We start from the raw sequence: 23013 nt of genomic DNA, 5'->3' as shown, positions 1-23013 counted from the left end.
TTATTCACCATTTAAAATAAAAAAAATTGCCCGGATTGATACTCCAAAATATCATTTGTCAAACAATTTTAATCACGCGAGATTATTTCTTTCTTTTAAGTCCTCACTTGGGCCCTTGCCGCTTTCCACGTTCCCGAATCAGTATCCAGTACCCACCATCCAACAACAATGGCGACTGATTCTGAACCCTCCCTGCCCTTTAAACCCTACACCCTCACCCAAACCCTGACCGGCCACAAGCGCGCCATCTCGTCCGTCAAATTCTCATCCAGCGGTCGCCTCCTTGCCTCCTCGTCCGCCGACAAAACCCTCCGCACCTACTGCTTATCCAACTCCGATTCCAATGTCGATCCCATCGTCTCTCCCCTCCAAGAATTCCACGGCCACGAGCAAGGCGTCTCCGACCTGGCCTTCTCATCTGATTCTCGTTTCCTCGTCTCGGCCTCCGACGACAAGACTCTCCGGCTCTGGGATGTCCAGACGGGGTCCCTCGTCAAGACCCTCGCGGGCCACACCAACTACGTCTTTTGCGTCAACTTTAATCCACAGTCCAACATGATCGTCTCTGGCTCCTTCGACGAGACGGTCCGCGTCTGGGACGTCAAGTCCGCCAAGTGCCTCAAGGTCTTACCCGCCCACTCCGACCCCGTCACATCCGTAGATTTCAACCGCGACGGCTCCTTGATCGTCTCCAGCAGCTATGACGGCTTGTGTCGGATTTGGGATGCCGGGACCGGCCATTGTATGAAGACCTTGATCGACGATGAGAACCCGCCGGTCTCCTTCGTCAAGTTCTCGCCCAATGGCAAGTTTCTTCTTGTTGGCACTCTGGATAACACTTTGGTAAGTCTTTCTTACTCGAGCGATGTGGGTTACCTTTAAGTTTCGGTCTTGGTTCAATGACATTGCTGTCCTTGTTTGTTATTTTGAGGTGCTAGTGATTCTTAATTCTTGGTATATGGGAGGGGTTGCTTCTATTTGTTTGTTGAAATGTCGTTGGGAACAGACAAGAGGCCTATATGATCGTGGCAAAACGGGGTTGCTGCCTCGGACAAAATAAAATTAACTTTTTTTTAGTCTCGTTTCCTTCGCTTCCTTTTCAGAACCTCTCTCTGTTTAGAATTGATCCTCAAAATCTTTCTTTTCTACGTTTCGAATGACCACCACAGTTTGCTTACATAGTTGTTAGAAACAAGTTTTTCACTTTTGTCAATGATCACCACAGTTTGCGTCCACAGTTTTTATCAATTAGTTTGTTTTAACTATCCGGAGAACACGACCTCAATGACGTATATGGCAAGTAGCATCAATTGTTGTTGTAATGAAGGCGTCCATGTAGAGGAATCTTTTACTCTCTGGTCACTTTTCCGATTTATCATACGCACAAGTAATGATAGGTGAAAACTGAAAAGAAAAAACGTCTATGGGGAAATGAAACCTTCAAATTACTTATTTGATCACTTACTTCATGGGCTTTATCTAGAATATGGCAAGAACAAAATCTAAAATCCAATATCTTTTCCTAAATTTATTAGTAACAAGTTAATTTATGTACAATAACATGGAAATTTAATTAAAGATATCATTTATGTTTATTTGCTTGCTCAGTTTGAAGTGGACTAGTGAAAAAAGTGAACTCAATCTTTTCTAGCCAGTCCCAACCATCTTTCATGATTTGGGCGTTCAAGCATACTCGTGGATAATGTAATATGGCATAATGTCAATAGAAGGCATCGCTTTAGACTAGATTGTGGGTCTGAAGGGATGCGCCTTCCTGTGTAACTAGAGAAGTTTATTAACTTTCAGGTTGAGGACATGTTAATCTGTGATGTTGTACTTCAAATGCTGCTTACTCCTAACTCGACAATCTATATTCGTAGAGAGTCAAGGGATTTCTGATTTAGAACCCTTTTTAGCATTAGGAAGGGATTTCCTATGCTCCCTATGTGAAGCAAGACGGCATAATCCATAATCTTTAATGTTCTTGCACATTTCGAATGATCACCACAGTTTGTGTACATAATTTTTATCAATTAGTTTGTTCTATCCATCTAGAGAACAGGCTCTCAATGACTTTTGGCAGGTAGCATCCATTTCTGTTGTAATGAAGCTTCCCTGTAGAATCTTCAACTTTCTGGTCACTTTTCCTACTTATCATACACACGTCATTGATAGGTAAAAATTCAGAGAAAGAACACCTTTATGGGGAACTGAAAATGACTTATTTGATCACTTACTTCATGGGTTTTATCTACAATATGGCAAGGGCTTCAAACAGAATAGTTTTTTGGAAGAGGATGAAATCACAATTATATTAAAAAATAGCCTCACTTATATTGTAGCAATACCATGGTAACGAAATTGCAAACACACATGTCCCAAAGGCCCCAAAACAAAGGTGCAAAACATCTCAAACAAGCCTACAAAAACAAAAATTACATAGCAATAGTGAAAAATCTGTACTTACTCCTTTCTTTTGATCTGTATCTGTGGTAAGCATGCTTTATTAATAGCCAAAACTCCTATGACATCCTGAGGCATTTCACCCCACTTTGAAAACTGCTGAGTAACTCCTCTGGCCCCAAGTTTGGCCAAGGAGTCAGCTACCTTATTGACTTCTTGGTAGACATGGGAGATTGACAACTCACGTCTGCAGAATAGTGGAGGGTTGATCCCATAAATCTCTCAAAGACCAGGAAACCTCTTCCTTTCCTTTCAACCATGTAACTACCACTTTCGAGTTGGGTTCCAGCTCCAATGTTTACTAAATTCCTCTCTCAGCATTTTATCAGGCCATCAAGGATGGCCTTAGCTTCAGCCATGTTGTTTGTCTCTTCCTCATAGTATGCCAAAAAAGCAACCACAACTTGCCCTTTCGTGTTTCTCACCATCCCTACCCTTCCCATCACCGATGGGTTGCCTAAATAGCAACCATCCACATTTAGCTTTGCTTTGCCTTGCCTTATCTGCCTTTAAGAATCTTCCCAAAAATACTCAGAAAGTCCACTGGTAATAAGTGAATACTGAATAGGCAGATCCAGCAGTGTCATCCACACTGGGGTAAGGGATGACTCTTCCCTGCCATTGAATTCCAGTGTCCAATGAAACACCTGAACAGAAATCCCTCCATACCCCTTGCCTCCTGTGTCCATGCTCTTAGCAAAATCTTCTTTGTTCTTCAACTTCGCCATGATGTGCTTCATATCCAAGATCCTGATCAAAGGAATCACAAAGAGTCCCCACCACTTGTTCACATGAACCTTAATCTGTTCTAAATAAGGATGTCCCTTCAAGAATTTCAGATTCAGTGTAAATCATACCTCATTCTCTGCTGCTGACAATTCCTTCTCAGGGAAGGAAAAAACATGGTGCTTCCTCTTCATGGATAGGAGATTTCATATGAAGGGCTACTGGGGGAGATGTCTTCTCCACGTTGAATAGATCTACAAAGCTCTTTGCTTTCATCCTGAGATGTCCAATGACTCCCCTGGCAAGGATGCCAGCGGGTGTGATGATCGGGCATTCTTGTGAATAAAGTAATATGGTACAATGTCAGTAGAAGGCATCACTTTAATCCGGATTGTGGGTCTGAAAGGATGTGCTTGCCTGTGTAACTAGAAATGTCCAATAACTTTTCAGGTTTAGGACATGCTAGTCTGTGATGCTGTACTTCAAATGCTGCTTACTCCTAACTTGACGATCTATATTTGTAGAGAGTCAAAGGAATTTTGATTTGGAATCTTTTTTGGCATTAAGAAGGGATTTCCTATGCACATAATGTGAAGTAAGGCAATATAATCCACAAATAGGCTTCCCTAATGTTCGTGCACACTTCGAATGATCACCATAGTTTGCATTTTAGTTTTTATTATTAAGTTTGCTCGATCTATCTGGAGAACACAACCTCAATGACATATATGGCAAGTAGAATCAATTGCTGTCGTAATGAAGCTGTCCATGTATAGGAATCTTCAACTTTTTGGCCACTTTTCCTATTTATCATACGCATAGGTGATTGTGAAAACTGAGAAAAAAAAAAAGCACCTTTATGGGGAAATGGAACCATCAAATGACTTATTTGATCACTTACCTTATGGGTTTTATCAAGAATATGGCAAGGGCTTCGAACAAAATCTAAAACACAAGATTTTTTCCTTGAGTCTATTAGTTACAACTTATGTTTATATGTAATAATATGGGGATTACTTAAAGATATCTCCACGAGAAAAGATTGTTTGTGTATTTGTGTGCTGAATTTTTGAAGTTGACTTGTGAAAAAAAAGGAAGTCAAGCTTTTCTAGCTGGTACTTATCGGTTTTACATGATTTGGGTGTGTAAATTCTTGTGATTAATTTAATATGGCACAATGTCAGTTGAAGGCATCACTTTATAATGGATTTTGGGTCTGAAAGGATGTGCCTGCCTTTGAAACTAGAAAAGTTCAATAACCTTTCGGTTTTGGGACCTGGAAATCTGTGATGTTGTACTTCAAATACTGCTTACTCCTAGCTTGGCGATCTATACCTGTAGAGAGTCAAAGGAGTTCTAGTTTGGAATCGGTTTTAGGATTAGGAAGGGATTTCCGGCACACACTATGTGAAGCAAGACAATATTATCCACAAATAGGCTTCTCTAATGTTCTTGCAAGTGCATACATGAAACAAGGACACCCCCAGCAAATTTCCTGCTTTGAATTGCGCACATCACTCAATCATTACATTTAGATGTTTTTATTGTCCCGTCTCCTTCGGGTACTATTTATTTTGTAGGCTCATCTGTATTGTCTATGTTGTGTTCTGCAGAGGCTTTGGAACTATTCGACTGGGAAATTTTTGAAGACCTACACTGGTCATGTGAACTCCAAATACTGCATTTCGTCTGCCTTTTCTATAACAAATGGGAAGTATATTGTTAGTGGTTCTGAAGATAATTGTCTATACTTGTGGGAGCTGCAGACCAGGAAAATAGTTCAGAAATTGGAAGGTCACACGGACACTGCTATATCCGTATCATGTCACCCCACTCAGAACATGATCGCGTCTGGTGCACTTGGCAATGACAAAACTGTGAAGATCTGGACTCAGGATAAAGATTGATTTACCCGTTCAAGTCTGCAAGTCAGATTGCATCTGTCTTGTGGCTAAACCTCTTTTTTATGAACTTTTTATTTTTATTTTTATGAGCGTGAGCCAGACCCATCATACTGGCTGAAACACTTGCATTGTAGCCTTATTCAATCAATGTATGTAAGAGCCTAGCTTATTTAGGATCAGACCGAATTAATGCTGATGTCCAAACTGTTATTCAATATAACCAAGGCCGTATAATCTTGTGAAAAATGTTGTTGATAACTTGATATAGAACCAAGCATGCGAATGCCTCCCAAATCACTAGAGAGGTAAGTTTTTATTTTTTGTAAGTTTTTCAGTACAGTTAGCATTTTTGAATCCATGAAATTGGCCATCTTTAACAGGATACATTTAGTAATGTTTTGTGTGCCAAACTTAGTGACAAAAGTGCTCATACCTGCCCTTCGTCTATATCGATTGCTTGTAATCATGCAGGATTTTGCTCTAATCTTTATGATAAGAATATCTCCAAGATAATGAATAATGGATGACGGGCTGGTTCTTGAGTTAGATCAATATGATACTGTGAATGAATGCTTAGTTGACCTCTATGCAAGAAATGGGCATCTAAAAGAAAGGTAAAGGAGCTGACGCAGGAATGCCTTGCGATCCAAATTATGTACTGTGGAGTTCTGTTTTAGAGCTCTTGGAAAGTTCATACCGAAGTACTAAGTAGAGATCTGTAAGGCCCAAAGCCTAACGACTTACGTTGTGATGCCCGGCCAATGTCTCTGCCAAGACATACGCACTTCGTATCATAATCTTTTCTATTTTTTTTTTTCTCAAATATTTTTCACAACTTCAAAAAGAAAAAATGTTGTTTTATTTAGTACTGCAATTATATATCTTCAATTGATTAAATAATATAGGGATTTCAACAGCTAAGGACAAATTTTCTGAACTATATATGCAGGTACCAGTACTATATACCGTCCCTTGTAGAATAAAACAAGGTTCTCAAACTTATAAATTAATATTATTCTATGTTGTTTATTCTTTACGACATCTGCATACCTACAATAGTACACCAGTACCTGGCCGGGCTCCAGAATTCTTTTTTTTCTTCTTGAAGGAATTGATTGCATTAATATAAGAGAATTAATGTCAAAAGAAATAGCAGGAAATCTCGATAAAAATTTGTGATAATTGCTACAAATATTTTGTAATACCAAAAACCAAAAAAAAAAAATAAAAAACATTTTATTTGTAATGGGATAGTATAGTGATCAGACGGGTGCGTCGCTTAATTTCGTAGCTTAAATAATTTTATTTATCATCCTCACACACCATATATTATATTTATTTTAATTTTTTTATTCATTTTTCTTATAATAAATATGTAGTGTATAAATGATAAATAGAACAACTTAATTAGTTTAAGAAAATAAACAATAATAAAAAATAATATAAAAATATGTAAAGTATGTGGTGTGGAATGATGAGTAGCATTTTTCCTTGTACTGTCAGAAGAAATTCATGATGCCCTAATTCTTGCATTGCACAATCTGATTGATGATTGAATATTGGATTTAAGGGTTTCGTTCCATACCACTTCACATCGAGAGATCATGCATAAGTATGTTATTAGTGAGTTTGGGAAGATGTAAGTAGTTGATGGAGAGGCACCAGATGTAGTGGGAGTGGGTGATGTGCACATCATATTTCCAAATAAGGGTGTGTGGACTTTACAACAAGTTAAACACGTTCCAAATTTGAAGAAAAACTTGATCTCTATAGGAAAGCTTGATGACAGCGATTATGTAGTAGTGTTCTCTGGAGGAGCTTGGAAGATCACTAAGGGTGCACTAGTTTTGGCTTATGGTAAGAGATCTAACTTTTTGTATTTAATATCAGGGTCTAGTGATGTGCAGAGAAATACAAGAGTGCAAAAAAGCAGGTTTAATCGCGCGAAACATATAAGGAAGTTAAAGGAAGTTAGCTTTATCGTTCCTCATGTAAGTTTGGAAAAGTTGGCTGAGATTGTCAAGATTGGTTCATGACAAGATACTTCTAGTGCAGTTGGAGTTGTGAGTTGCCTAGTGGATATACTGACTAAGGGCGATGTATGTGGAAGACTGAAGTTGAACTTGACTTCAGTGCATCTTCTAGCTTCAAGACGGGAGCTGTGAATTGTAGAGATGATAGAGCTTGGTTAGAAATAGTGGCTGGCATGTGGAGACCCAATTTCCAAGTGAGAGATTGTTGGATTGCATGTGGAGACTAGTCTGTGAGTAGAAAATCGAGGAACAGAGAATTCGCTAGACATGGCTCTAGAGTGAAGCTTATCTCGTGAGTTCGCTCGAGGTGCATTTAACAATGAGATTGAGAAAAGTTCAACCCTTGAATTCGCGCAAGTCTCGAGTGACAGTGGGCTCAAGTGAGACACAAACCCTAGTGTTCGCTCGACACTCCGCTTAAGACAATGTTCATTAGTTGTTTGCTCGAGGTGCACTTGAAATGCCACTCGAGTGAAGAACATATTTTGTCAGGTTAGGGTTTCCAACACCGTTTACTATACGTTATATTTGACTTATTTTGTATAACTTTCAACATATTTTGAAATATAACAATTATAAGTAAGTGCATATTGTGTGAGAGAGTAAAAAGCCCTAGAGTGTATGAGTTGAGATTGAGTGATTGTAATCTCCTCTAATTAATAAGATTTATGCAGTTCTATATACGCAGGCAATTTTCTGAACTATGTATATTGTCATTATTGTGTGTCGTGTGCTTGATTGTGTTTGCTTTTACTTTAGTTTGCCATCTTTGGTGTGTGTTTGTTTTGCACAACATATACACGACAATATGCCATACATATCCTGACTTAGAGCTCAAGACATGGCTTTCATTCCCCTTATTTGTTGCAGCAAAAAACTCAAGCAATAACTTACACATGAGTGGTGTGCACTCAACAATAACTACAAGATGCCTAATAGTCACCCAAAAAGTAATTAGATGGGTTCAGCACCCAAGCAAGACAGAACAGTATTTGTATTTTCTTAATTTATTGGATTCTCCAGGTTGGCCAGATTCGCCAGGTTTAGTGCTCCAATCGTGGGGATTTGCATGTATAGACTATAATTAATTTGCATTGTATGCATAACCAGAGATCGTATGGATCTGAACTGCATTGAATGGGATCATTGTCCTCACTTCCCCATGAGTACTCGGTCAATTATATGGAACCAGCCAGGAAACATTTTCCCATGCACACACACATATGTATGGGCTGCACATGCGATAATTGAGGTTAAATATAATTTAATATAGAGCCAATCAGTCCATTCGGAAAATTTGTTTTTATTGCCTGGCGTACTAAATTTTCCTGTATTCCCACGACGCGTTCGCTTGATTACGATGAAAATAATACTATCCTGTACAGTACAAACGTCCACATTGATGATCAGCGTGCATAAATTTAATGCAGTCTTCGATCCGCTGCACAACCCGATTCGGCCGGGCTAGTTTTTTGTGAATATATATATAAGAAAATGTTTTAGTTATAAATGAATTATATATAAATAAATTTATAAATTAACGTGATTTCATGAGATATGTCAGATTATAAAATTACATTTATTATAAAATAGATCTATTAAATTTTATAAGACATATTAATTTATAGATTTATTTTATATAATTTTTCACCTGTAGAGGGCAGTTCTCATATATATATATATAAAATATATATGAGAAGTTGTTACTTAGTTATATAAAAATAAATTGATAAATTAATATATATATTTTATGTAATACGTTAGATATATTTTATAATAAAAATAATTTTACAATCCGACGTATCATATAAATTACAAGTATGTCAACTTATAAATTTACTTTTATCTAATTCTTTCGTGGCTACAATATTTTTCTATATTCTTGCAGTAGTGATTGATGGTATATTTTGTGTTTACTTCTTTATAAATAAAATGAATGGATATTCTTCGATTCTTTGGAGATCGATAGGTTAATGCACTGTTACGTCCAAGTTTAAATTTTGATTTTTTTTCTTTTTGTTTATCCTGCATTGTAAGAAAAAACAATAATAATAAGTATTTATCTATTGGCATGGGTCGATACAACCAGCTGTTCAGGAATAACATCGGATTAATGGCAACAAGTTTTTCTGTTTGCAGAGATTTCGCTGAAATTCCTGTGAATTGGGTTGACCATGAAATTGAGATCGCATGGTGGAATATTACACCAACATAAAAATGTAGTCCAGAAATCATGGAGGACAATGCTGGCCTTCATGATTCGGCCGAAACCCAGAAAACTGCATGCCATTATATATCAAAAGCTCCGAAGGCTCTCAATTTCAACAAGCCAACTTGTGCAATATTCATCTTTAATGGTAATTGTTGCTGGCCATAATGATCTTCCTATACCTAATTCGATGATCAGTGGATCGCTTTCTCTAAACCTCGCAATAATCATCTTATATATGTTGACAAAAGGATTCCCAAACAGTTGGATTAACAATTATAAAAACAACTTAACTTCTTTTAATTTGTTGGGTGGGGTATGGAAAGAGATCCTCAAGCTAGCTCAAACTCGGATAAAAAGTAGTCGATATTATCAAGTAGAAGAGAGAAAGCAACATGAATTGATTCATACATGAATATCAGCATGCAGTACTTGTCCATATGAATATTTCGGGCAGATATTAAATCATGAGTAATATGTCTATTCTCTCACTTAAGACCTTCAAATTATTAGAACTTGAGAAGACAGCTTGATCCAAGATTGCACCCAATTAGTCTGGAGTCCGACCTCTCGATCGTATTAATTAAAATCTTAATTATAATGTAAAACAAATCTCACTAATTATTGGGAGATTTAGTCTACGACGTAAAGATCAGAGCAACTGATTTTGATGCTACAACAGCACTTGGGAGCCCCAATTTAACGCAGGTCAAGGAACATGTTGTTTGTCATTATATGCGACAGATAATTAACCTATTAAGAATTGTTTAATTTATCCATATTCCATCATTTCGAGAAGGCATCATCAGTACTCCAACGACTTTAAATATACTGCAAAAGAATTTCTAAACCAGACTTTAAAAAGATGCAAATAGAAGCGATAGAAGATTAAAAAAAATAAAATAAAGGGTCATACAGTACTATACAGCTAGCTATATATATACTAATTTATTATTCATAATTACTATATCTAAATATAGCAAGTAGCTAGCCAGCTTACAATATATATATATATATATATATGCACGTTATGAATCAGATCAGCATCATTAAATTTGAAACCTCCATATTCTCGTGTGTGATCACGGGTTGCTCTTCATCATCCCATGATACTGTTTGATTCATTGAGAGTTGGACCAAAAACAGTAATAAGAATAAAGGCAACGAATTGGGAAAGGGAGGAAATATGTAATACGATTTTTTTTTTCTTCTATACTATTATACATTCAGCATGCACTTATAATTTATTCCCCAGAAAACATTAACAAAAATAAATTAAACCACGTGATCAATATATATGATCACCCTGAAGGCATAAATAATAAACATAAACCATATGCGTCCAAATTTAAGTGTTAGATTTGCCATCGATCCGCTAAAAATTCTGACAAAGTACTAGTACTTTTGCAGTGCAAAGCAACCGAAATTCTCACCCCAATCCATCCGGCCAGCATATATATATAGTCCTTAATTAGATCATAATGTACGTACTTCAAGTTATATTAGCTTTGCTTGAATAGGACTCTATATACACTTGCTTCTATATATTGCAAAAGATTTGCTTGCCCTTAATCGAGCTGAAAAATGGACTTGTTTTAATATAGGATCATTAAACTTAGTATAGTAGTACTCATGCATTAACATTAAAATGAGTATTCTGAGACGAGCTAGCTTTTTCTGTATTGCATCTCTAATTTTCCTACGCAATATTATTAATGGTGGTTCAGATAGCCCTTATATTTACACCACAGATTAAAAAAAAAAAAAAGGAGTTTGCTTATGCCAACCTGGCATACCTTGATTAACAATGCCGGTCAAGAAAACAGCAACCCCAGAAGGCATACGCCCAGTAATATTGAGCTGTGAACTTCAGAGGAAAAAACATATCAGCAAACTTTGTCTCTTTGCACACGTAATAATTAGAAGATCAGCATTCATGTTTTTGAATTCAGAGCGTCTAAAGAATTTATTTATTTATTGATTTTTTATTATTTCCACCGATCCGCTATGATCTCTTCCTAGATCAAGTTGCCATTTTAGTAGGGTCCATGACTCCACCTCACATGGGTGGAATGAACAAGGATGTCGTGCACATGGGTCAATGTACAACGTCTACTATAAAAGGTGAAGGAGCTGGCCAAGAACGCTATCACGGGCCACCTGGAAATTAAGAACAACTCTTAGTGATCATAGCCTTTCCAGAAGAAAGGTAAGCTTCCATATCTCCTCTTCTATTCATAAAGGCCTCCCTTTTCTTACTTTTCTTCACCATTTCTCAGCAAAAATCATGAAAGCTTCTTTTTTTTTATTCTTTTTTTTAAATAATTTTAATTTTAATATATTGACAAGGGTTAATCTCTTTTTCTTTATTTCTGTGCCTAATCAAGATATTTGGAATCTGAAACCATTGTTACTTTTGTTCATTCAAGGACTTAGCGTCTTCATATATATCTAAGATTCTTGCGCCAGCTAACTATCCTACTCTTTCGAGGATCAACCTTTCCACATCTTGAGCAAATAAAGGAGTCGCATTAATGGAACTCTCATCCGGGAAATGGCTTTCCGAATTGGTGAGATTGTCATATAAATCTATATCAAAAGAATGGTAGTACTATCAACTTTGAATTTCCCGTGGCTTTGTTATCTTCGAACATTTCCTAATTAATCGTTTTTGGGGTGTCCTAATTCTATAGGAAATGGATGATTACGAGTACATCCACCAATGCCACATGAACGGTACTATTGATGATGGATTTACCACGAACTACATCGCCACTGCAATGCAAGAGAACTTTCAGCAATCTCTCTCTTCAGAAAGCTATTCTTCTTACCCTGCCTTCAATACCGAAAACACCATCACCACCACAACCACCACCGTTAGTAATTCTTCCATTGAAACACCTCGAAACAGCTTTGAGAGGCTAGCCAAACAAACAAAGATTGACACTAGTACTTGGAACTCTGGCATCACAGAGCATGAATCACCAAAACCTTCTTCCTCCCCCGGAGGCCATATTCTTTCATTTGGGAATCCGAATTCGCTTCCAGACAACCCTATGCAGTTCTATAGGAATCTTGGTTCTTCTTTGAAGCCGAAGCATGAGGTTGTTTCTCCAGTAAATATACACGTACCTATGATTTCCAGGGGTTCCGTAGAGAACCAAAACCATGCTCCAAAAGCCAGCCAGGGTACTAAGCGGGCCAGCTCAGTGACTAGATCAACACATTCAAACGCTCAAGATCACATAATGGCAGAGAGAAAGCGTAGAGAAACGCTCAGCCAACGGTTCATAGCTCTTTCAGCCATTGTTCCTGGGCTTAAGAAGGTATATATGTTTCCCTTCCATTAAATAATTCATTTTAGCTTCAAGGTAACATGTCCTTAAGATTTGTCTTCTTCTTTTGTTTTGTTTTGTTTTTTTTTTCTTTTTAAGTGTATGCATGGTTTTTAACTAACACTGCATTAATACCTTTTACTTATAGATGGACAAAGCTTCAGTCCTTGGAGATTCTATTAAGTACGTGAAAGAGCTTCAAGAACGTGTGATCTTGCTCGAGGAACAGACCAAGAAGAGGACTGTGGAATCAGTTGTTTTTGTGAAGAAGTCTCAGCTTTCAGCGGATGATGAAACCTCTTCATGTGACGAGAACTTTGAGGGTCGATCTGACGAAGCACTCCCAGAAATAGAAGCAAGAATCTCAGACAAGGATGTACTCATCCGAATTCACTGCGAGAAAAACAGAGGAGTTGTTGTGAAAATACTAGGCGAAATAGAGAAGCTTCATCTATCTGTTGTCAATAGCAGTGTCTTGCCATTTGGGAATTCTACACTTGACATAACTGTAATCGCTCAGGTAATTTCAGTTTCTAATTTCCATCTTTTCATTATATGGCAAAAATATAAAAGCATTTTTTTTTAATGCTGTTACAACATTTTCATTTCTTTATGGTTTTTTTTTTTTTAAAATAAATAAACATACTCTTATTTGCAAATCTAGCTATACTGAAAAAACTTGGTGAAAGCCAAGCACATTAATTAGTCTAATCCAGATTCTTTTGCAGATGGACAATGCTTTCGACTTGACCGCAAAGGACTTGGTGAAAACCCTACGAGTGGCTTTATAAATTAGATGTAAATTCAACATGGTAGACCAAGAGCAGCTCGTGCACTGAAGACTTCCTTTCTTTTAACATCAATTGCTTTGCAAAAATAATCCATGTTTTATCTCTCAAGAGAAATCAGGCCATGTGGACCTCTCCTTTATTTATTTTTCATTCTTTTTGGGACCATTTGCCATTTCCAAAGCTTATAGCTTCTCGTGAGGGTTCTAATTTGCCGGATGGTTTTTTCTTGTTCTTGATTTTTACGTGGTCGACTCATTGACCACGTTGAATCATCCGCTCTCTGTAAACAGAAACCTCAAGGCTATAGTTTATCATAACCGGGAATATTTCGAGGTTTGACCCTTCATAATTAGGCTTATAATCCTAATGAAATCTCTTTGATCTTCCTTTTTTGTTTTCCTGGCATGGTACTTTTAGAGAAGGCAGAATTGTACGTGGTCTGTGTTGATCTTGTACTGCAGAGAAAAGCAGGAAGTCTCTTAGGAGTTAGATCCAGTTTTTTTGTAGGGGGAATGTAAAATTTACTTCTATAAGTACTGTACTATTCAGCTGGATTTTTTCAAGTCAATGTAAGCTCTGATCACCAAATTACATAATACATAACTTGTTGATACATTTCTGCAAGTATACCTATCTTAAATGTTAAGGCTCATGCTAGCTCTTGAGGAACCGGGAACGGTACAAAATTTCACATGCAACATCTATTCTTTTGAATGATTTAGACAAGATAGCTGATCAGCCTTTTGAATCATGATATCTGTGCCAATATTACATGTTATTTACAATTCGAACAAGCATTGATTATTGAGGGCATGCTGATCATTCTTACTTTAGAAGTATTCTATTCACGAGTCGAGGGCATCATTGCACTGACGACAAAGCAAAAGCTATTCTCAGGGTTATCTAGAGGGAAAGTGTAGGGCTCTAATTAAGAATATTATATTATTCTTGAAGGAAAATACTGATAATAATACAAACCATCAATACGGGGACTTTGTTGTTGAACGAGAAACCTGACCCATCATTATATATGCATCATTATAAGTTATCTGCTGCCTAGTTGACGCAAAGTGTATAGAAATGTTTGTAGGGTCGCGTCGTACAACTTGGACATAGCGAAATTAAAGGACTTTAAGCCTTCGTGCAAGCTGTTGGGAGTTGTTCTGATATAGAGACGATTCTAAATAAAGGAAGGACGAAATTTAACGTGGTTCGGCAATTGCCTACGTCCACAGATGCTGTAATTTCACTATAAAAATAATTTTTACAGAAAAATTTTTTCTACTCACCCACTCTCTTCCTCTCTTCCGTCTCTCTTCCACATTCTGTCTGCACACTTAAGCTCTCCTATTTATAGGAGAGCAGATCACTACGTTGCAGCAATTTGCTGCATGATGCTTGGGGAGGTGCCTAACAATACAAAAGTACCGAACGGTGCCTAATAAGCCAAAGAAGCAAACGGTGCATGGCTCACCGTTCACTATTTTGTCTCCATCTACAACAATCTCCCACTTGGAGACAAATGAGTTTACATATCTTCATAGCAATCATTACAGCAACTTCAAGTCATGCCTTTAAGTACGAAGTCCAACTGAAGCTATACACAGCTTCAGTTTGTCAGCAGTAACTACTTTTGTGAACATGTCTGTTGGGTTCTCTGTTCCTTGAATCTTCTCAAGTATCAGCTATCCACTATCGAGAAGAGATCGGATAAAATGGTATCGCAACTGTATGTGCTTTGTTCTGGAATGAAAGGCTGGATTCTTTGCAAGAAAAATAGCACTCTGACTATCACTATGCAGAATACCTTTTTCATTCTTCTTTCCCAATTCTTCCAAGAATGACTGCAACCAAACCATTTCCTTCCCTGCTTCAGTTATAGCAACGTATTCCGCTTCTGTAGTTGAGAGAGCAACAATCTTTTGTAACTTAAAAGCCCACGATACAGCTGTACCACCTAGCGTATACACAAATCCAGTAGTACTTTTTCTGCTGTCAACGTCACCTGCTAAATCAGTATCTACATATCCCTGTAGTTTTAAACCTGCTTTTGTAAAGCATAGTGACGTATCTGAAGAGCCTTGTAGATATCTTAAAATCCACTTGACTGCTTCCCAATGCTGCTTTCCAGGATTACTCATGTACCTGCTCACAGCTCCCACTGCTTGTGCAATATCTGGCCTTATACAGACCATGGCGTACATAAGACTACCAATAGCAGATGCATATGGTATTCTGTTCATGCATTCTTGCTTTTCCTCCGTCTTTGGCGACTGATCCTTAGTTAGTCGAAAGTGACTAGCTAAGGGTGTGCTCACTGGTTTCGCCTTGTCCATGTTAAACCTTCTAAGCACCTTCTTTACATACTCCTCCTGCGAGAGTTTGAGAGTATCATTAGACCTATCTTTAATAATTCTCATACCAAGGATTTGTTTTGCAGCACCCAAATCCTTCATCTCAAACCGCTTTGACAACTGCTTCTTCAGTTCACTGATTTCCTCGATGCTTGACCCTGCAACGAGCATATCATCCACATACAACAGTAGGATAATATAAGAGTTGTCAAAGTTCTTCATATAGCAACAATGGTCGGCATGCAGTCTTGTAAATCCATTACTGCACATGAAGTTGTCAAACTTCCGGTACCATTGTCGTGGAACTTGTTTTAGGCCATACAAGCTCTTCTTTAGTTTGCAAACTAGATTCTCTTTTCCCTTCACTGAGAATCCTTGTGGCTGGTGCATATAGATGTCTTCCTCCAAATCACCATGAAGGAATGCAGTCTTCACATCTAACTGCTCAAGATGTAGATTCTCTGCAGCCACAATTGCCAACACTAGCCTGATCGTTGTCAATTTTACAATTGGAGAGAAAATGTCTATGTAGTCGACACATTCCTTTTGTTGAAACCCCTTCACGACCATTCTGGCTTTGTAGCGCTTGCTACCATTATGCTCTTCCTTAATTCTGTACACCCATTTATTGTGCAAAGCCTTCTTGCCTTTTGGAAGTTTAGTTAGCTCCCATGTCTGATTTGATATCAGTGACTCCATCTCATCTTGCATGGCTTTCTCCCACTTGATCGAATCTTTAATTCGTAGAGCTTCATCATAACTTTCCGGTTCACCACTATCTGTTAGCAAGATGTAGTATAGAGATGGTGAGAACCGCTGTGGTGGCCTAATTGTTCTTGAAGATCTTCGAGTAACAGTGAGTGGTGTACGTTGTTCGATCTGTGTATCATCATTTTCTTGATCCTCGTTCTGATCAGTGTTAACCCGAGTAATATCAAAGTCAACAACCTCAGGTTTCTTTGGCTGTTCCTCAGATTTAGCTTGTGACTTAGCTTTGTACAGAATCTGCTCATTAAATATCACATTTCTACTTCTGATGATTTTGCGGTTTTTATCATCCCAAAATCGATAGCCAAATTCTTCATCACCATAACCGATGAAAAAACATTTTCTAGATTTGGCTTCTAACTTGTTACGATCAGTAGAATCTATGTGAACATATGATAAACAGCCAAAAACTTTCAAATGGGAAAGATTTACCTTCTTTCCGCTCTAGACTTCTTCTGGTAGATCGAACTTTAAGGGAACTGAAGGTCCCCGATTAATCAAATAGGCTGCAGTGTTAATTGCATCAGCCCAAAAACATTCAGGCAATCCTGAATTCAGCCTCATGCTTCTGGCACGTTCGTTGAGAGTTCTGTTCATGCGTTCAGCTACGCCATTCTGTTGCGGTATCCCGGGAATAGTCTTCTGAAATTTAATCCCATTTGCAGCATAGAATTCTTTGAACCCTCCGTCGATGTACTCTCCTCCATTGTCTGACCTCAGACATTTTAACTTCAAGCTTGTTTCATTTTCAACCATGGCTCTCCACTTCTTGAAAGTATCAAATGTGTCAGATTTATTTTTCAAAAAATAAACCCATAATTTCCTACTTGAGTCATCAATAAAGGAAACATAGTACCGCGATCCTCCAAGAGAAGCGACTGGGGATGGCCCCCACAAATCTGTGTGCACCAACTCCAACTTTGTAGATTTTGGAGTTCTACCATTTTTCAGGAAACTAACATTTTTCTGTTTCCCAAAAATGCAACCTTTACACATGTCGAAATCAGTTGATTCCAACTTTGGTAACTTCCCCTTGGATAATAGTACTTTCATTCCTTTCTCACTCATGTGACCAAGCCTTTGATGCCATAGGTTGGCATTTGCATCAGCAATTGCAATAGTATCTCTAGTGCTTGAAGTCATATATAGAGTACCTGTTTTTGTGCCTCGAGCTACTACCATAACTCCTTTTGTTATCTTCCACGTGCCACCGGTAAATAGTACCGAATGCCCATCAGCATCAAGTTGTCCTACAGAAATCAGGTTCCTCATGAGCTTGGGAACATGTCGCACCTTCTGTAGCAACCATGCACTTCCATTAGGCAGATTGATTGGTACATCTCCCATGCCTTCGATTTCCAATGCTTCACCATCTGCTAAGTACACCTTTCCGAAATCACCAGTGACATAGTTCTGCATGATTTCTCGGTGTGCTATAGTGTGGAACGAGGCTCCTGAATCTAACACCCAAGATTCAATTTGGTTGTCGACTGAAAGGAGTAAGGCATCTCGGAGCTCTTCTGTTGTGGCATTAACAGAGTCATGCTCATTCTTCTTCTTTGCTTCCTTGCAATTATTTTTGAAGTGGCCAATCTTGCCACAATTCCAGCACTGTACTTGTTTTCCGGATCTTGATTTACTTCTGCCTCTTCGGGACTTCGATCTGCCCCGATTTGAACTTCTACTAGCTCCTCTACCTCTCGTCTCGAGGTTTAAGGCAGAACTGGAAGTTGATGCTTCTCCTGTATCTCTTCTGCGAACTTCCTCGCTAAGAATATGGTCCCGAATATCTTGATACTTCATCTTTGTTTTGCCATAAGAATTGCTAACAGCTATTCTCATGGCCTCCCAGCTTTTTGGCAATTGAGCTAGAGCAATCAGTGCACGTACTTCATCATCAAATTTAATCCCCACTGAAGCTAATTGATTGATGATGGTGTTGAACTCATTCAGATGCTGAATAATTGGAGTTCCTTCTGCCATTCTCAAGTAGAATAACTTGTACATCAAATGCACTTTATTATTGGCTGATGGCTGCTCGTACATGTCCGATAGAGCTTTCATCAAATCCGCCGTGGTCTTCTCATTTCCCACATTGTGTGCAACTGATCTTGACAGTGTTAGTCGAATGACTCCCAACACTTGTCTATCAAGGAAACTCCAATCTTCATTGCTCATGTCATCTGGCTTTCTTCCTAGGAGTGGAAGATGTAGTTTCTTCCCATAGAGATAATCCTCTATCTGCATTCTCCAGTAGGCAAAGTCTATACCGTTAAATTTCTCGATACCAACACCTTTAGCTTCTTCTCCAGCCATAACTTTACAAATGAGTTCAAATTCAAACAAACAAAGATCACCGTTGCGTTTGAAACACTCGAATTAACTGGAAGCGAGTCCGGAATGATCCAAATAGTTTGTCAGCACTATTTGATCGTCGCGATGGAACTCCAACTGGCGTGATCTAGCCCAAAATGATTTGCAACACGTGGATGGTTCAGATCCAATGTACTGATGCCGAATCTCAAAATTTCGACCGTACGGATGAGTCCGGAATGATCCAAATAGTTGGAAAGCACTATTTGATCGTCGAAATCGGACTCCGAATGGCTTAGATCTAACCAAAAACAGATCTGAAAAACAGACGGTTCTGATCTGTCTGGCGTGTGAGATACACGCGCTTCACAGTGCGCTTGGGCAACGTGTGGGCACGTGTAATACACGCGCTAGTACTGTGGCGCGTGGGGGAGAGTGAGGCGCGTGTGACACACTCGCCGAACCTCTCTACGGCGCGTGGGGGCGCGTGTCCTTCACTCGTCTTCAACCTCTGGAGCACGTGACGGCGCGTGGGCGCGTGTGGTGCAAGCGTCTTCAACCTCCGGAGCGCGTGGGGGAGCGTGGGTTGCAGCAGATGCACGCGCCGATCTTCTAGGGGCGCATGTAGGCTCGTCCGACCTCCGTTTTCGATTCCGTTTGCGGCAACGGATTCGTCTCGATGCGAGGAACACCGTGGAGTTGTCAAAAATTAATTTTGAACAACTTAAATTTTTAGACAGCTCGAACTAGTGCTCTGATACCAGTTGTTGGGAGCTGTTCTGACACAGAGACGATTCTAAATAAAGGAGGGACAAAATTTAACGTGGTTCGGCAATTGCCTACGTCCACAGATGCTATAATTTCACTATGAAAATAATGTTTACAGAAAAATTTTCTCTGCTCACCCACTCTCTTCCTCTCTTCCGTCTCTCTTCCACACTCTGTCTGCACACTTAAGCTCTCCTATTTATAGGAGAGCAGATCACTACGTTGCAGCAATTTGCTGCATGATGTTTGGGGAGGTGCCTAACAATACAAAAGCACCGAATGGTGCCTAATAAGCCAAAGAAGCAAACGGTGCATGGCTCACCGTTCACTATTTTGTCTCCATCTGCAACACAAGCAAGCTCACATGGCTAGCTTGAACTAATGACCCTCGCCCCTGTGATGCATCAGGCTTCATAAACTGCATCTTCCCTCTTGTTGTCTTTACTTTAAATTACCTCGTAACTAATTTACCTTACGAATTAAAACCAAGTTGTTTTCCTTGAAAAGCTACCGAACCTCAATACAAAACAGGAGGCTTTTGAGGGCATGGGGCATCTTGAGGATTGCTTATCTACTATATATAATTAATTCATGGGTGTTACGTTGGTACTGCTTGCTGCTTTGTATTGCTGGTTTCCAAGTTTGTAGTTTGTACTGCTTGGTTGATGCCAGGCATGTGGTGCTGTTGAATTCGCTGCTGTACTCGTGATCAGTGGCTCTGTCACCTGCTGGGATGATACTTAAATATTTGCTGTTATCTGCAGTACTCCGAAGTGGTGATAGTTTTGCTGACAAAGGCCGCAGTTGTCTTCTTGCCCATGGGCATTAATGCTGCTGCTACTTTACCCACCTGTGCTATTGATTTGCTGCCCAATCTGAAGTTACTTGGAAACCGAACTGGTCTTTCGTTTACCGTGTCCATGGCCTTGCCCCATGTTAATGTCAGTGATACAATGTGATGGTACCTTAAAATCTTCCTGCTATATATATATATTAGCATCCAATTATCTTCAGCTAGGGGTGTAAAGATGTAATCGGTCCAATCCGGTCAGTCTTTAAAGGATAATTTCAGCTTAGACTGATTCTTTTGATCCATCAAAAGCCCGGACTAGACCATTTGGTTCAGTCCCGTCGGTCTTATCGGACAGTTTCAATCCATGTCATTTCTTAAAATTTTTTTTTCAAGGTTTTGACAAAAAAATTACATAAAATGGTAAAAAAAATAATAATTAAGTGAATGATTTAACCTAATTTGTCTTACTAACTATACAGTTGACTTATTAGTTATTTTAATTAAGTACAATAAATTAATAATGTTAATAAATAGTATGTATATTATTAATAATTAATAGTTAAAACACTATCTTAAAAATCTTAACCTTTAATATTTTATATAATCTAAGGCTCTAAGCATAATTAATTAGGTTAGAAGAAAATTATATAATTACTTATAACTAGTTAGAAGAGCGTTACATAATTATTTGCTTTTAACTTATAATAACTACTTGAAAAAGTTATAAAATATCATATAAAAAATTATTTAAAAATTTATATATTAAATTCGGTCAGTCCAATTTAGTCCAAGGTGAAGAAAACCCCACCCTGAGGTCATGAGACCAAAAACCTAGTTTGCTTAATTTCTTGGACCGAAATTGATTAGTTCCTTTTGTCGGTTTTTTCATCCAGACAAAAATTCTTACACCCACACCTCTACCATTAGGCTGTGGTGCTGTTGTACTGCTGAATTAGGTGTTACAAATTGGCCTTATATATTAACAGTAAGTCTAGGGACAACTGGGCCCATGTCCCCGCCGGGGCCTCGGTTGACGTGGCAGAATGATGACTTGCAAAATTTCATATTGCAGATTTTACAAGTTCGCTCGAGCGGAGGCTTTTGGCCGCTCGAGCGGAGGCTTTTGGCCGCTCGAGCGAATTCAGACAGATTCAAACGCTCGACTGCCGCTCGACAGGGAGCTCGAGCGGGTTGCTGAAAAACAAAGATCGCTCGAGCGGAGACATTGGTCGCTCGAGCAAAATCAGGCAGAGTCGAACGCTCGATGTGCGCTCGATAGGACGCTCGAGCGAAATCAGGCAGAGTCGAACGCTTGACGCGCGCTCGACACCCCGCTCGAGCGAACATCATATTTTGACAGATTTTAGGTTTTTCGTCGTGAGACCATATAAAAGCAATTTTTCACTCTAGAGCCACGAGTTTTGACTGGAGAACACTTATTGGGAGAGAAAAACACAGTTAGAGGGATTCAATTCATCTGTTTTTGGAGACGAAATTCCAATTATTGCACGTACGTTGGAATCATACACGAGCACGGACGAGAGAAAAACGTTGAATCGTTCCCTTGAGCTTTTGACGACGAGTTGAGGCTGCAAGGAGGATTTTTCAGTGTTTATTTTCTTCTTCCCATCTTCTCAGAACAATTATGGTGAATTCGTTTATGTTGAATTCCATTTCTAGCATGAGCTAAATTTTCTTCATTCTAGGAAAACGATATAACCTATTTCCGAACTATGCTTGATTGTCTATGCTAATTTAATGCAATTCTCTCTTTGTTTATCTGATTTATTCTGAATTTATTGCTTCTAATTAACTGGCCATTGATTAGATGATAAGTAATCTTGTGATTTGCTGTCGAAAGAGGGAATCATAGGGTAGATCTTGGATATTTCACAATAGGTAAGTATAGAAATCGAAAGACTTGTATGAACCTATGTAGTAATTAAATCATTGGTCTTATTGCGTTCTTGATTATTGAATTTGCATATTCTTGTGTGAATTGATAACCAAGAGTCAATTCCAATTGACTATCGACAGAGGCTTTTGGATGAATTAGAGATTTGCTAATAGACAAAAGAGATTTAAATTAAATTAGCTGGATGAGAAAAGCATAGTGAAGAAGTAGGTGAAATTGATTTCCTAGAAGTTTTCTTCCCATTAATTTGATCTTCGAACGTCAGTGTTATTTCCTTTGCACATTTTTCTTTGAGTTGATCTAGTTTAGATTGCAACTACAAAAATCTTAGTGATTCCTCTAGATAAAATCAAGTTTAGTATAATTTTGGTATTTGGCAAATGTAAGGTACTAATCCCTGAGGACGATACTCTTCTTATTACTTTACTATAAAACTACGATACAGTGCACTTGCAGTTTTGCACCGGTCAAGTTTTTGGCGCCGTTGCCGGGGATTGGTTTATTCTTATTCTTTTTGTCAATATCGATACAAAGTAATCTTGGTTTTAATTTAGAATTTTGTTTTAATTTGTTCTATAGGTGTGTTTTTGACATTGGATGCGCCGTGCTAGATCTCGTGATATTATTCCTGTTGATCCAGA

The 23013-nt window shown here is 38.5% G+C and overlaps 2 protein-coding genes across 2 annotated transcripts; both read left to right on the top strand.

Moving 5' to 3' along the window:
• Window positions 1-92: 92 nt before the first annotated feature.
• LOC122317276 (COMPASS-like H3K4 histone methylase component WDR5A) lies at window positions 93-5339 on the top strand. The gene is made up of 2 exons (XM_043134265.1): window positions 93-843; window positions 4803-5339. The coding sequence occupies exons 1-2, from the start codon at window positions 169-171 to the stop codon at window positions 5094-5096; spliced, it is 969 nt and encodes a 322-aa protein (XP_042990199.1). The 5' UTR covers window positions 93-168; the 3' UTR covers window positions 5097-5339.
• A 6071-nt stretch (window positions 5340-11410) lies between these two features.
• On the top strand, window positions 11411-14059 carry LOC122315321 (transcription factor bHLH18-like). The gene is made up of 5 exons (XM_043131177.1): window positions 11411-11544; window positions 11765-11905; window positions 12029-12661; window positions 12819-13190; window positions 13399-14059. Exons 2-5 carry the CDS (start codon window positions 11870-11872, stop codon window positions 13459-13461), a joined length of 1104 nt encoding a protein of 367 aa, XP_042987111.1. The 5' UTR covers window positions 11411-11544; window positions 11765-11869; the 3' UTR covers window positions 13462-14059.
• The last annotated feature ends 8954 nt before the right edge of the window (window positions 14060-23013 follow it).

Source organism: Carya illinoinensis, chromosome 7 (assembly GCF_018687715.1).
Source record: "Carya illinoinensis cultivar Pawnee chromosome 7, C.illinoinensisPawnee_v1, whole genome shotgun sequence".
In the NCBI taxonomy this organism is placed as follows: domain Eukaryota; kingdom Viridiplantae; phylum Streptophyta; class Magnoliopsida; order Fagales; family Juglandaceae; genus Carya; species Carya illinoinensis.
Note: the sequence above shows the minus strand (reverse complement) of the source record. Positions and strands in the feature narration are given on the sequence as shown.